This window comes from Diospyros lotus, chromosome 10, assembly GCF_014633365.1.
Source record: "Diospyros lotus cultivar Yz01 chromosome 10, ASM1463336v1, whole genome shotgun sequence".
Classification (NCBI taxonomy): domain Eukaryota; kingdom Viridiplantae; phylum Streptophyta; class Magnoliopsida; order Ericales; family Ebenaceae; genus Diospyros; species Diospyros lotus.
Window position 1 is genome coordinate 22,606,996 of NC_068347.1, and position 14,560 is coordinate 22,621,555.

The 14,560-nt window shown below is 37.6% G+C and overlaps 1 protein-coding gene across 1 annotated transcript; it reads right to left on the minus strand.

Annotated features, from left to right (window-relative positions):
* Positions 1-12,677: 12,677 nt before the first annotated feature.
* LOC127811182 (uncharacterized) lies at positions 12,678-13,268 on the minus strand. Its single transcript, XM_052350888.1, has one exon. It carries the CDS (start codon positions 13,266-13,268, stop codon positions 12,678-12,680), a length of 591 nt encoding a protein of 196 aa, XP_052206848.1.
* Between the last annotated feature and the right edge of the window lie 1,292 nt (positions 13,269-14,560).

Genomic DNA, 14,560 nt, shown 5'->3' on the forward strand with positions numbered 1-14,560 from the left:
TTGGGTCAAGAAAGATAACAACAAACCTTGATATTATTGTGGTTGACTACCTTCTTCCTATAATAAGACTCTCGAGAGATTCAAACTGATGGCTTTTTGAGCCACTCTGTGTACCTATAGGATAGTAAGAAAATTTCCCACCCCCTAATAGGATGAGAGAGGTTTTAACTAATTGAATAATGACATGAGGAAGCTAGTTAGGATCGCTCGCTAGCTCCCTTGAGTGCTGAGAGAGGCTTAGGGAGTAGGTTGGATCCTTACTAACTAACCTAGAGACTGTTGCACCCAATCATCCTAGATCGAGGTTGACAACAACACCCCCAAGAGCAACTAGCTATTTGTTAGGAATTCTAAAGAGACTAAGTTCACAAGGTTAGTGAATGAATTGATGAAAATTCAATTATGAACAAATTGACCTAATCGTATAGTAAGGATCAATTCTCAGTTGATGAATCCTATCAAAAACCAAATAGTTATCTTTATTGAGGAATTATAAGAATGAGTTCCCTAGTTAGCCGATAAAATGTTAAGATTAATCCTACCATCATAACCCATAAGCTGAACATTAGGCTACAAGTAGGTAAGGCAGAGAAAAATGAAGTTTACTTCAAAGAGGGTTCGAGCTATCAATGAAAAAGTGAATAAGCTTTTAAAAGCTGGATACATCCAAGAAATTGATTATCTTAAGTGGTTAGCAACAGTAGTGCTTAACTCCAAAGGATCAACTAATTGAAGACTCTACATTGACTTCACATATTTGAATTTAAGGCTCGTTCAAAGGATGGCTACCCTCTATCTAGCATAGATGCTTTTATAGATGGCATAGTTGAATGCAAGCTGATGACTTTTCTAGACGTTTTTTAAGGATATCATCAGATTCCATTCCATCCTGATAACCAGGAGAAGATGACTTTCATCATTGAGAAAACCACCTACTACTACCAACACTACAAAAAAATTGGATTTTAGCAGCCATTTTTTTTGTCATTTTGCAGCGGTTACCGCTGCAAAGTGATTTTGCGACGGTTTTCAAAAAAGTCGCAAATACACCCGTCACGAAGCATTTGGCGGCAGTTTTCAGCAATCACTAGAGTAACAACTGCAAAGTTATATTTTTTGTGGTGGTTGGTAACATTTAGCGACAGTTCTGAATTGTCTCTAAAATTCGCTAAAATGATTGAACTTTAGCAAAGGTTTTGAAATCGTTGCTATTTTCTAAGCGTGCGCGTGTGCATCGCTTTTGGCCACCCTCTACTGCGCACCTACGTGGGCGGGCCATGCCACTCGCCTGGCCGCCCATGTTCCCGCTCCTGTGCACCACATGGCAATGCTAGAATTTTATTTTAGCTACTGCCTTCCCCAGTTTCGATCCCAAGACCTCCCGTACGCGTGTATACATGCGAAGCCAGTCGATTTGCAAAAACTCCTTGTTATATACTCGCGCATATTAATTATATACTAATCCAACTACTATTTTTCAAAATTATATTTTATATTTTTTTAATATAAATAAAAATTAATTAATTGATTAAATTAAAAATATATTTTTTAAAAGAATAATGGAATAAATTAATTGGTTAAAAAATAAAAAAGGAGTTAAACATTTTTTTTAAAATTTCTTTTTTATAAATTATCAAAATTTTATATATTTCTAATATGAATATTAGATTATTTTCTAAAATTTTGTAACAGTTCTTCAAAATCGTCGCAAATGTTAATTTAATTTTATGTTTTAATTATTAAATTATTTTCTAAATTTAACCACATTTTTTCAAAAACTACCACAAAATTTAATTTTAAAATTTTAAATTTTGTGATGATTTTTTAAAACCGTCATAAAATGTTAAAGAAACCGCCACAAAAATTGTATTTTGTGAAAATTTATAAACCGTTGCAAATACCATGTTTTGCGATGATTTTTAAAACCACAGCAAAAAAATTGCTGCAAAATATCGATTTTTTTGTAGTGCAAGTTATGCCCTTTAGCCTTAAGAATGTCAAGGCCACTTACTACTGGCTTTTAAATAAGATCTTCAAGGTTTATCTCTACTAGAATATGAAGGCATATATCGATGGTAAGCTTATCAAAAGCTACAAAGCAAAGCGACACAAGGAAAACCTCAATAAATGCTTCCAAATTTTGAAGAAGTTCAACTCAACCAAATGTGCTTTTGGAATTATAGCGGGAAGGTTCCTTAGTTTACTATCCATTACCAAGGAATCGAGGCCAACCTTAAAAAGATACAAGCCATCCTTGATATGGCCGCACTGAGGAGCTTGAAAGAGATGCAAAGATTGATTGTAAAAATGACGGCCCTTGACTAGTTCCTTTCTCGATTGGAAAACAAAGGACTCTTTTCTTTCGAGCCCTTTCTCAAACTCGAGAATTTATCTAGACCTAAGAGTGTCAAGAGGCCTTTTACACCCCAAACCACACAAGCTTCTGTACCTTTACCTTATTATGGTCGAAGAAGCAATCAACTTGATCTTGATCCTCAAGGAAGATAAAAATAAAAATTGATATACTACACAAGCAAGGGACCCATAGGGGTTAAGGTTCAATGCATTCCAATGGAGAAGCTAGCTCATGCCCTCATAACCTCATCTTAGAAGTTAAGACCTTTCAAGTCCACCTTGTGATTGTTTTAATAAGCCACCCTTTTAAGTAGATCTTAGGAAAGCTTAATATCTCTTGGAGGATGTTGAAGTAGTTCGTGGAATTGACCAACAACAATATTGAATACCGATCTAGGCAAGTTGCTAAGATAACGTGGACTAAGCCCTTAAAGACATCAACTAAGGAATTGTGGACCTTAGAGATTGGTTAAAGCTCAAACTCAGGAGCAATGGATGAGTTTGATCTTGAAGAATTATAAGGGCCAAACTTAGCCATACGCATTACGCTTTGAGTTTAAGGCTTCTAACAACAAGGTGGAGTATAAAGCTTTTATCACCAGACTTAGGTTTGTCAAGAAAATAGGAGTGAAATATTTACAAGTGTGTTTTTATTCTAATTTGGTGGTTTAATAGGTAACAGGTGAATTCAGAGTTCGAGAGGAGGAATGACCCAATATTTGGCATTGGTAAATGAACTAACTATGAAGTTCAAAACTCTTAATATTGACCATATTCCTTGGTCTCAAAATGCAGTGGCGGATGCACTTTCATGATTGCTTCTTTGCCCTTCCTGAGTAACTCCCATGTAGTACTCGTCAAGTCCTTGCAACATAGGAGCATCAAGAAAGTGGTCAAACACTTATATTTTTAAAATGAGCCCAACTAGATGAACTTGAGAGTGGCATATTTGGTTAGAGGGGATCTCCCAAAGCATGATAAAGAGTGTTGTATCTTGAAAAGGTAGGCAACAAAAAACTTTTTTTATTAAGATTAGGCTCTAACAAAAGTCATTTACTCACTGTAACATCCCGAAATTTGCAGACAAGTAATTAATTTTGGTATTTGAGGATATTTTAGAATATTTGGATATTTTGGAGAAAATATTTATTTATGATATTTTGGAGGAAATGGGAAATTAAGGTAATTAAGTAAATTATTTGAGAATAATTATGGAAATAATGATAAAATTAATTTGGTGGATTTTTGGAATATTCGGGGTAAAAGTGTAATAAGATCAGGAAATGAGGTACGAGGGTGTATGTGTAATTTCTGGAAGCTTGGGGCGCTAGGATAATTCTGGAAAGAGGCTAGGAGATTGTTTAAATATAATGGCATGCATATATAGGTTGAGGGTGAGCGCAGGCGCGAGCGGTCGCGAGCGAGGGCGTTTGTGGGCGAGGCACGAGTTTGATTCGCGGGGGAGGCACGCGCGCTGGGAGGAAAAGGGCTGATTTTTAATTAGCCAAAGCGCCCCAAAACGGCGTCGTTTTGGGGAGGCCAGCTACGGGCCTTGCGCAACCCAGCCGCGCCACATGGCGCGTTCTGGTGCTTTGCCTTCAATTTAGCTTGCAATTTTGCTAAATTTCAGCCATGTAAATGGGCAGTGTCCAAGGCTGTAAATCTATGGATTAAAACCATGGTTTGAGGGAGAAATCAGGGGGTGGCCAAGCCTATAAATAGGCAACTCGGCCATGGGAAGAAGGCATAAGCAAATGAACAATCCGTGAAGAAGAAGAGCTCATCAAAAAGGTATGAATATTTAAGAGTTCTGATTTATTAGATTAATAAAGTTTATTTTGATTAGTTAATTAATTAGTTAGTCAGTTAAATTAAATTAGTAGTTAAGTTGAAGTTTATTTTAATTAATTAGTTTCGTAAGTTAATTAGTTAAGATAATTAGATGGATTGGTAAATTAGTTAAACTAATGAATTTAGACAGTGGCTAATTAATTAATTACTTAGCCACATGTATATGTATAATTGTAGTAAGGGCATTGCAGGTACGCTATCAGTTTGTACAACGAAATAGAGTTGGTCACCGAGCAGCAAACAAATTAAGGTAAGGGTTTAATATGTTTTGTGTGTAAATTTCTTTTGTCATGACTTGCTTAAGATGTTGAGGAAGTGCCTAAGCATGGAATAGTGGGTTTCAGACTGTGAGAGTCCTAGGACGAGGTCATAGATGAAACCACTAGGAGTCACCTAGAGCCTGAGATAGGTGCAATGGATAGGATTGCATGCACGTTGCACTTCATTTTTACCTATAATGTCATGCTTATTAATTTACTGCATTGCATATTACTTTTACTAAGTCCCCGGACTCACCCCCTTCACTCCCACAAACCCAACAGATGGCTCGGGGTCTAAGAAAGGGAAAGCGGTAGTGGTGGAAGAGTCGCCGGTTAACAGTGATTGCGGGCAATGAGAATGTTAGTCATGTATGTGTCTTTAATGTAAATTATGTGTGCTCTGTACTTGGCCACGGAAGATGGTTAGGATTTAAATAAAACTTGTTTTGGACCAAGTTAAGGTTCCCACTATGAGTAACTCAGTGAGTGTAATCTAGTTATGTTTAACTGTTAAAGTATTTTATTGAGCATGTTGATAATCAATTTGATTTGTATTTTAAAGGCTTAGTCAGGAAAATTTACGCTGCCTATGTTCTTGAACCAGAATACTCGACAGTCGGAGGCAACGAAGCCTGGGCCCCACCCAGGGCACCCATATTATTTTAATTCTTTATGATGACGGGGCATAGTTGTCCTTTGAGATAGGCTAGGGTTGTAACCATGGGATACGGTGACACCTGGTAGTGGGGCCGAGATGTCACACTTACCCACTCCTAAAATACCTGGGTTCTACTGTTGAAACTGATGAGAAGTTGAAATCACTCACACATTTTTATTAAATTCATAGAAGCTTAAATACAAGAGATTTGCTGTAATACCCAGTATTTAATATTAAGAGAATTTTCAGAAATTACGAGGTTAAAATGGTAATTATTATAGTTTTGGGTCTACGTGTAATATTCAAAACGTAAATGAAAGGTAAGGGACTATGTTAAAGCAAGTCAATAAAGGTAAAATTGTCCAAATAAGCGATATTTGTCAAAATTAAGAGATTCGCGAAAGTTTAAAGTCAAAAACACGCGATTGGGAGAATTCGGGCAAAAGTGCACATTTTGCAAACTATCTGAGAGAGGTCGAAATGATGAATTTTCAAGAAATTCTTGAGGGAAATGAATAGTTTAGAACTTGTGGGCAGTAATGGAAGTGTTAGAAAATATAGGGGTGCCATGGATAGGGAGAAAATGCAATTAGAAATTTCTAAGGGGCTAAACTGCAAATTTTAAAAATTGCATGGTGTGAATCCGACCTGCCGCCTGTGGTCATCGAAAACCGCCTCTGAGGCATTGGGAAGGTCTCCCGGAGACTCTAGGGTAGTCTCCAGGCGATGATGGAACCATGGGAGCATGCTATTGGTTGAAAAATGCAGCGAAATGATCGGTATTAATGGCGGAGGTGACCGTCGATTTGGCTGGATTTTTCGAAGGCTATAGCTCGTGATTTGGTGCTATTTGATTGGTTTGGAGGCTAGATTTGGGCTTAAGGGATAAGAACGAGCAAGATATGGTGGGGAATCGGGTCGAGAACGGGTATAAATAAAGGAAGAAAGTCGAGGGTTTCAAAAAAAAAAATCGATCAAAATTTCTCTCATTTTGGCAAGAATCGAGCAAAGAGATTAGAGGACTTTTGTTCTTTGAGTCATAAGGATCATTTCTGGAGAGTTTCGGAGAGTTTGGTGTGCATTTGATAGGGGCTCGCCGGAGCCGAGGCCTGTAACTAGCTTTTAAAGACTTTTTCGGTAACTTTTTTCGAGGTTTGAAGGCACCACTGTGGTCGCCTCGACGAGCTCTTTCAGGCCCTATAGTCATTTTGATCATCGGAGGTTGTTGCAGATCACCGGATACGGAGAAGAAGGCCGGAGAAGACGATGCGCGTGGCTGCACGCGCGGACTCCAGCCGCACACACGCGCCAGTGCGTAAGGGCATGTGAAGCCCAGGTTTTCCTTGATTTTAATTTTATAATTTTTATAAAATTATTTTAGGATGGTTTATGCAAAAATATTTGGGAAAAATGGGTGTTTAGTATTTATTATAATTTTTCGAGAGAGAGAAATGTTTGAAAAATAGGAGAAAATAGGAAAAATTAATAAAAAAATAGAAATATTGATTTCTAAGGTCCTAATGGTGAATAGGAAATGGTTGGTGTGTTGGAAAGAAGGATTGCACGTTTTTCGATATGCGACATATTTTTCGAGGCGAAAATTGAATTTTTCCGAATTGAGGTGAGTGGTTTGATTCTAACTTTACCTTATCTTGAATATGTGTTGGAGTGTGTGTAGTGGGTTCTGGCGAGCGATTTCACCCTCCCGAGCTTAGGATACTCGTGATTAGACCAGTTCCAGTGAGCGGTTATACCCTCCAGAAGTTAGGTTATTTTTCAAAGATGTTTTATCGTATGTACTTGTGGCATCATATGCATATTGAACATGTGGTATATTGCATCAAGTGTTTTAAACTTATAAAAGAGTCGGTGCATGGCGTGTGATTTTCATATCATTGGCGTGTCGATTTTCGTGTAGTTGTTGGGTCCATATGGGACGTGATGGGGTCTTATTGAGAATGGGACAAGGTTAATCCTGATGAACGAGTGACACGGTAAGGCACTCGAGGGATTAAGTATGTCGCGGCAAGGTCAACCCCAATGGTGTGTGGAATGGATTTTCCACAGGAGGTTGAGTATGTAAGGAAATTTCTCAAGTTAGACATGTTGCATATTGTCGTTTGTCTGTATATGCCATACTTATATGTCTTTCATGCATTATGTAAACTGTTTCGTGCCATCACCTAGATGTTTTATTATCTAACATGGGTTATGCCCTTGGAACATTAACATTCTAGCCAGAGACTGCTGCGAGGTCAAGAACATGGTCGGTGGGGCCAACGGTGTTTAGTTGATAGTCGTTGTACCATTTTGGAGGTGTTAGTATTTATTTTGGTATATGTACGAACGGTTGTATGATACTGCTATTATCATTTTGTAACGTTGTAACACGTATTTCGATGTGGGAACACCTTGTATGAAACTCATGGTAGGCCACGACATTTTGATGTTAATGATTTCGCTGTGTTATATTATATCTCGTTTAGTTTTAAGTCTATTGATCTTGTTAGTTAAACGAGTAAGACTGGGGTTCTTGGGATTTTCACCTGCATGTGAAGATTGTTCTATCGCAGGTGCCAGCTATTGTATGCGACGAGTGTTTCATTTTCATGTGAAGATTGATCTCATGGCGCCGCATGTGACAGAGTTGAAAAAAAAAAAAAGATTCCCAGGATTCCCTTATAGTGACGCGCCCGTGTAAGGTAGGGTGTTACATTTGTAACTAAATCAGTTGCTAATACTGAAAACCTGCTATAAATCCCATAATCAGCTATAGTCTTTCAACATAAAGCTAAATTTCAGCAACTAAACTTGACTTGATAAGCACATAACAAACTCCTAAAAAATCTGCAACAGAAGAAAAAATAACAACCTCCTAAACTCATGGATGACTCAGCAACTAAAGCATAATTATCAACACTCTTCCTTGCTTTGGTGGCTGCACACACCAAGCCTAGTCCTTAGAGTTTCAAATTTATCCCTGGGCAAAGCTTTAGTGAAGATATCAGCTAACTAATCATTGGTTCTGCAATGTAGCAGAATAACTTCTTCTAGCTTCTGCACTTCTCGAATGAAATAAAGTTTAATATTGAAATGTTTTGTCTTTCCATGAAACACTGGGTTGTTTGAGATAGATATGGCTGCTTGATTGTCAACATAAATCTCTGTCCTCTCCTTTTGTTCCAGCTGTAAATCAACTAGAAGCTTTCTTAGCCACAAAGCTTGATTCACTGCTGATGTAGCTGCTATGAACTCAGCTTCAGCAGTAGACTGTGCAACTATATCTTGCTTCTTTGAGCACCATGAGAAAATCCCTGAGCTAAGTGTGAAACAATACCCAGAAGTATTCTTCATGTCATCCACAGATCCTCCCCAATCTGAATCAGTATACCCTAGTAGCTTGAGCTCCTGATTATGACTGTATTGAATTCCATAATCTAGAGTTCCCTTGACATACCTTAGCACACACTTTGCAGCCTTGAGATGAGACTCTTTTGCACAATGTAGGAACTTGGATAAAACATTGACCGCCTGAATAATATCAGGACGTGTTACAGACAAGTACATTAGGTAGCCTATCAGACTTCTATAGCTATGTTCATCATCTTTCTCAGCTCCATCTTCTTTGCATAACTTTTCCATTTGATTCATAGGAGTGGCCATGGGTTTGCAATCTTCCAACTTAAACTTACACAGAATCTCCTTAGCATATTTTTGTTGGCTCACAAAGATTCCTTGCTAATCTTGTTTAACCTCCATTCCCAGGAAGTAGGTCATCACTCCAAGGTCTGTCATCTCAAAAACCTTCCTTATATCTTCTTTGAACTCTTCAACAAGCTTGACATTGCTTCCTGTTACTAAAAGATCATCAACATATAGGGACACAATCAAGATGTCAGCATTCGAACTCTTAGCATATAATGTGGATTCACTTAGACTTTTAGCAAACCCAAGCTTTTTGAGATAGTCATCAATTCTGCTGTACCAAGCCCTAGGGGCCTGTTTTAAACCATACAATGCCCTTTTCAGTAGACATACTTTATCCTCCTGCCCCTTCTTTGCAAAGCCTTCTGGTTGTTCAACGAAAATCTCCTCCTGTAGGTAGCCATTTAGGAAGGCAGATTTGACATGTAATTGGCATACCTTCCATTGTTTCTAAGCTACCATGGCCAAAAGCAATCTAATGGTGTCTAGCCTTGCAACAGGAGCAAAAGTTTTTGAAAACTCAACTCCTGGTACTTGTGCAAAGCCTTTAACTACTAACCTGGCCTTATGTTTATTGATGGAACCATCTGCATTCAACTTGGTTCTAAAAACCCATTTCACACCAATAACATTTCTATTTTGAGGTCTGTCTACCAGCTCCCATGTTTGATTTTTCTCTATCATTGACATCTCCTCCTTCATTGCAGCCTTCCATTTGGGGTCATTTTTCGCTTCACTGAAAGTTGTTGGTACTAGTATTGCAACACTGCATCTTTGGTAAATATTAGTGAGCAATCTAGTTCCTCTAACTAGTGGATCATCCACAATTTCATCCGGAATTAGCTCAGGTAGAATAGTTTGTTTTGCTTCCTTTTTTTTCCAACACCATTTCTCATCCTCAACAAAATGAACATCCCTACTAATTAGAATCTTTCCAGTCTCAGGTTGAAAGACTTTATATGCCTTTGATTGTGAGCTGTAGCCAATGAAAATATTAGGTTTTGCCTTCCTGTCCAGTTTATCCCTCTTTGCCTGTGGAATATAAGTAAAACAAAGACAACCAAACACCTTAAGATTCATAACTTGAGGCTTACTGCCAAACCAAGCCTCATATGGTGTTTTTCCTTCTACTGCCTTTGTAGGCAGTCTGTTGAGGAGAAATATAGCAGTGCTAGCTGCCTCTGCCCAAAAACTTTTAGGAAGATCCTTCTCATGAAGGAGGCACCTCACCATCTCACCAATAGTTCTGTTTTTCCTTTCACTTACTCCATTCTACTGTGGAGAGTAAGGAGCAGTGAATTGATGCTCTATACCAGCCTCTTCACAAAACTGAGTAAACTGGTTTGAGATGTACTCTATCCCATTGTCAGATCGAATGGCTTTGATCTTGCATCCACTTTGATTCTCAATCCAAGCCTTGTATCTCCAAAAAATACCTGCAACTTTAGACTTAAACCTGAGAAAATAAATCCAGCTCATCCTTGTAAAATCATCAATGAAAGCTATATAATATCTACTCCCTTTCAGTGATGGTTCTATCTTTGGTCCACTCAAATTAGTGTGAATGAGCTACAATTTTTTTGTTTCCCTCCAAGCCTGTTGTGGAAATGACAACCTTCTTTGCTTACCAAATTGGCAAGCTCTACAATTTGGTAAATGCTCAACCAGAGGTGGCAATCCCTGCACCATTTCTTTTGTCCTCGTCAACAACAGTGCTTCTTGATTGAAATGTCCCAACTTCTTGTGCCATAACTCAGTTGTCTGTTCTAAAATATTGTAGGCATGCATCATGTTCCTCTTTCATAAGATCCAAAGAGAAACTTTTCTTCTTCATCTTTACTCGAAATAGTTCATTTCCTTCTGCATCCTTAATCAAACACATCCTATTTTCAAATAGGACTTTGTATCCTTTTTCAAGCAGCTGTCCAACACTTAAAAGATTTTGATTAATGTCACGAACATAATAAACATCAGGTATAAGCTTAGTACCTGAATAGGTTTCAATGGAAACTGTTCATTTTCCTTTGACTTCAATACACTCTCCATTTCCTATTCTGACTTTAGTGGTAGTTGACTTGCTTAGTTCTTGAAACAGCTCCTCATCATTTGTCATGTGATTAGTACAACCACTGTCCACCAACCAACTTTCTCCAGAACTGACAGTGGAAAAACAGGTAGCTACAAACAATTGTTCCTGCTCTTGCTCTTATTGATCTGCTACTTGTGCACTTGCCTGCTGCTGTTGATTTTTGTTCTTGTAGATCTTAGCAATATGACCTAATTGCTAGCACTTCACATCAGGTCTCTGATATTTTACTCTTGGATAATAAAATAGTGGTTTTGATAATGACTATATGAAAATCAATCTCTACTATATGGATTTTGTGAATGAGAAAATGAATTTTTAATATATGAGTTTTGAAGCAAGGTATGAAAACCTATAAAAGAAATATTGAGTATGGTTGAGTGTGATTTGTTTCAAAATATATATTTGATAATCTCAACTTGCTTTCAAAAGAATTGAAATGAGGATTTGTTAAGTTTTCATTTTTTCAAAATGGATAGTCGACTATGTGGTTCATTCTGTTGACTATGCCTGAAACTAGTCGACTATGCTGTTAAGGATAGTCGACTATGCATAAGAATAGTCGACTATTTAAGACTTCTGTCGACTATTTTTGCATCTGTCGACTATCGGGTAAGGATAGTCGACTATGACTTTTCATCTGTCGACTATTTTTGTTCATAAAATTCAAAATCCTCTTCATATTTTTGCATCTGTCAACTATGTTTATGTGTATGTCAATTATGGAAAATTTGTGTTAGAAGATAGTCGACTATGCTTTCTTGTCTGTCGACTATGTTTTGTTTTACTTGTAAAAATAGTCAACTATGCATTTTCTTCTGTCGACTATATCTTTTGCAGAAACTTATAACGGCTAGTTTTTAGCTCATTTAATGCTCGCCCAACCACCACAACGGTCGGATTTTTGGATCTATCTACCATCTACTATAAATATGGGTTGGGAGAACCGATTGAAGGTTGTTGGAAAACATTTAATATCTTCAACCACTGAGCTTTCATTTTTACATCGAGCGATCAATATCTTCTCTCACTGTATTTACATTTCTGAGGCTTTGTATACACTGTTACATTCATTGTAAGCCTAAATTTATCAGTTGGAGAGAGCTTGTAACTAAGAGTTTGTACTCTTAGACTCTCATTTTCACGATTACTGTAATTGTCCTAGCGTAAGCTAGAGGGCCCATTATATTGGGAGGTTTGTAAGTTTTTTCATAGTCACGGACTAAAGGACTTACTCGGGTTGAGTAGGGGGTTGATAGTGAATTTGCTTGAAAATCCTTAGTGGGTAGCTAAGGTAGTGGACTAGGCTTGGAAAGCCTAACCACTATAAATCTTTTGTCTTCTGTGCTTCCTGTTTTTATTTGTTCATGTTAGCATTTTTATCTCTACTTAATTCATTCATTCATTCATAAGATTTCATATTTACTTTTCACAAAACAAGATTGTTTTTACACGGTTGATATCTTTGTTTCTCAAAAGAATTTTTTTATATAACCAATTCACCCCCCCTCTTGGTGTGTGCCATAGCACCTACCCGTTCCAACAGTCTCCTCCAACACTTAAAAGGAGAATGACCTTTTTTTCCACAGTGCTGACATGGAGGATAATTTGATTTATCTGCTCCCCCAAGTGTGATTGAATTGCAAGGCTGATCAACACTTCCTTTCTTCCCCTACTTCTTCTTGCCCTTGATCTGCAATTTGGCCTATAAAGCCCCTTCAACGACTCCTTCTTGCCTCATAAGTCTTCTCTGCTCTTGTGCCTAAAAAGCATTCAACAATTCTGCCAAAGAGATGTTGGACAAATCCTTTGAGTTCTCCAAAGCAGAAATTGTTGATTCAAAACGTTCTGGAAGAGTAACCAGAATCTTTTGGACAATTCTAGAGTCAAGAAACTCACCACCAAGTATCCTTACCTTATTTTCTATGCAAAGAAGCTTATCAGAATACTCTTTCACAGTTTCTGAGTTTTTCATTCTTTGCATCTCAAACTCTCTGATTAGGTTCAGCATTTGCATCCCTTTGATCTTCTCATTTCCATCATACTCTTTCTTGAGAAAATCCCAAATTGCCTTTGCTGACTTGAGAGTCATAATCCTAGTAAAGATAGTTGATGAAATTGCTGTAAAAAGGCAAGCTTTTCCCTTAGATTTCTTCTGCTTCTTCTCTTTGTGATTTTTGATCTGTGCCATTGTTGGATTTTCTGGTAACGGTGGAACTTCATAGTCTTCTTCCATTGTTTCCCAAAGATCATTGGCTTCCAAGTAGGCTTCCATCCTCACTACCCACATTTGATAGTTTTCTCCGTCGAACACAGGAGGTGTTGCAGCTGTAAAGGATGTCTCAGATTGCATTTTTTACACTCACAAGGTCCCTCAAGATATGACGGCTCTGATGCCACTGTTGAAACTGATGAGAAGCTAAAATCACTCACACATTTTTATTAAATTCACAGAAGCTTAAATACAAGAGATTTGTAACTAAATCAGCTGCTAATCCTGAAAACCTGCTACAAATCCCATAATCAACTATAGTTTTTCAACAGAAAGCTAAATTTAAGCAACTATACTTGACTTGATAAGCACATAACAAACTCCTAAAAAATCAGCAACAGAAGAAAAAAATAACAACCTCCTAAACTCATGGATGACTCAGCAACTAAAGCATAATTATCAACATCTACTAAAGCTGACCATACCTTAAAGGAGATCCATAAAAGGTTTGTGGTAACTTAACCCATGTGCCAACCACAACCATCTTCCACTTGGATCCATCCTACCCATTTGCGTAATGGAGACTGGACATCCTCAAGCCATTTCTTTTGGTAGAAAGGCAAAACAAATATATCATTGTTGTCATTAACTACTTTACAAAGTGGGTAAAAGGTGATCCCCTAGCCACAATCTCGGCTCAAAAGATCAGATTGTTTCCATGGAAAAACACCATTTATAGGTTCAAGATTCCTCTAGCCATCGTATTAGACAATGGAATGTAGTTTAAAGACCCAACAATCCAAGTTTGGTGCTAGGACTTGAAAATCCAACATCATTTCACCTTAATGGGATATCCTTAAGACAATGGCCAGGTAAAGCTTGCCAATCAAATCTTCCTATAAGGGCTTAAGGCTCAAATAGAGAAGACTAATGGATGTTAGGTAGAGGAGCTCTCAAGCATCCTTTTAACCTATCAAACAATACTTGAACCTCAATCAGAGAACACCTTTTAGTCTATGTTATAGGTTTGAGGGCATCATTCTAGTGGAGATTGGGTCCCCTGTTAGAACGGGAGGTGCTATGGCACACACCAAGAGGGGGAGTGAATTGGTTATTTTAAAAACTTAATTGATAGAACTTGAAAAACTTTTTGATACAGATTGAGGTTTTAGAGTTTTAAAACGTAAAGCATAAAAATGACAAATCAACAAAGATAAATATGTGAACCGAGTGAGGAATAATGAAATGCTTAGAAAGATAAATATATCAAAGAACACAAGCACAAGAAAACACAATAATTTATAGTGGTTCAGCTTAATCCAAACTTAATCCACACTACAAAAAAATTGATTTTTAGCGACGATTTTTAAAACCGCCGCAAAAATGAAATTTTGCGGCAGTTTGTTAACCGCCGCAAAATACTATTTTAGCGG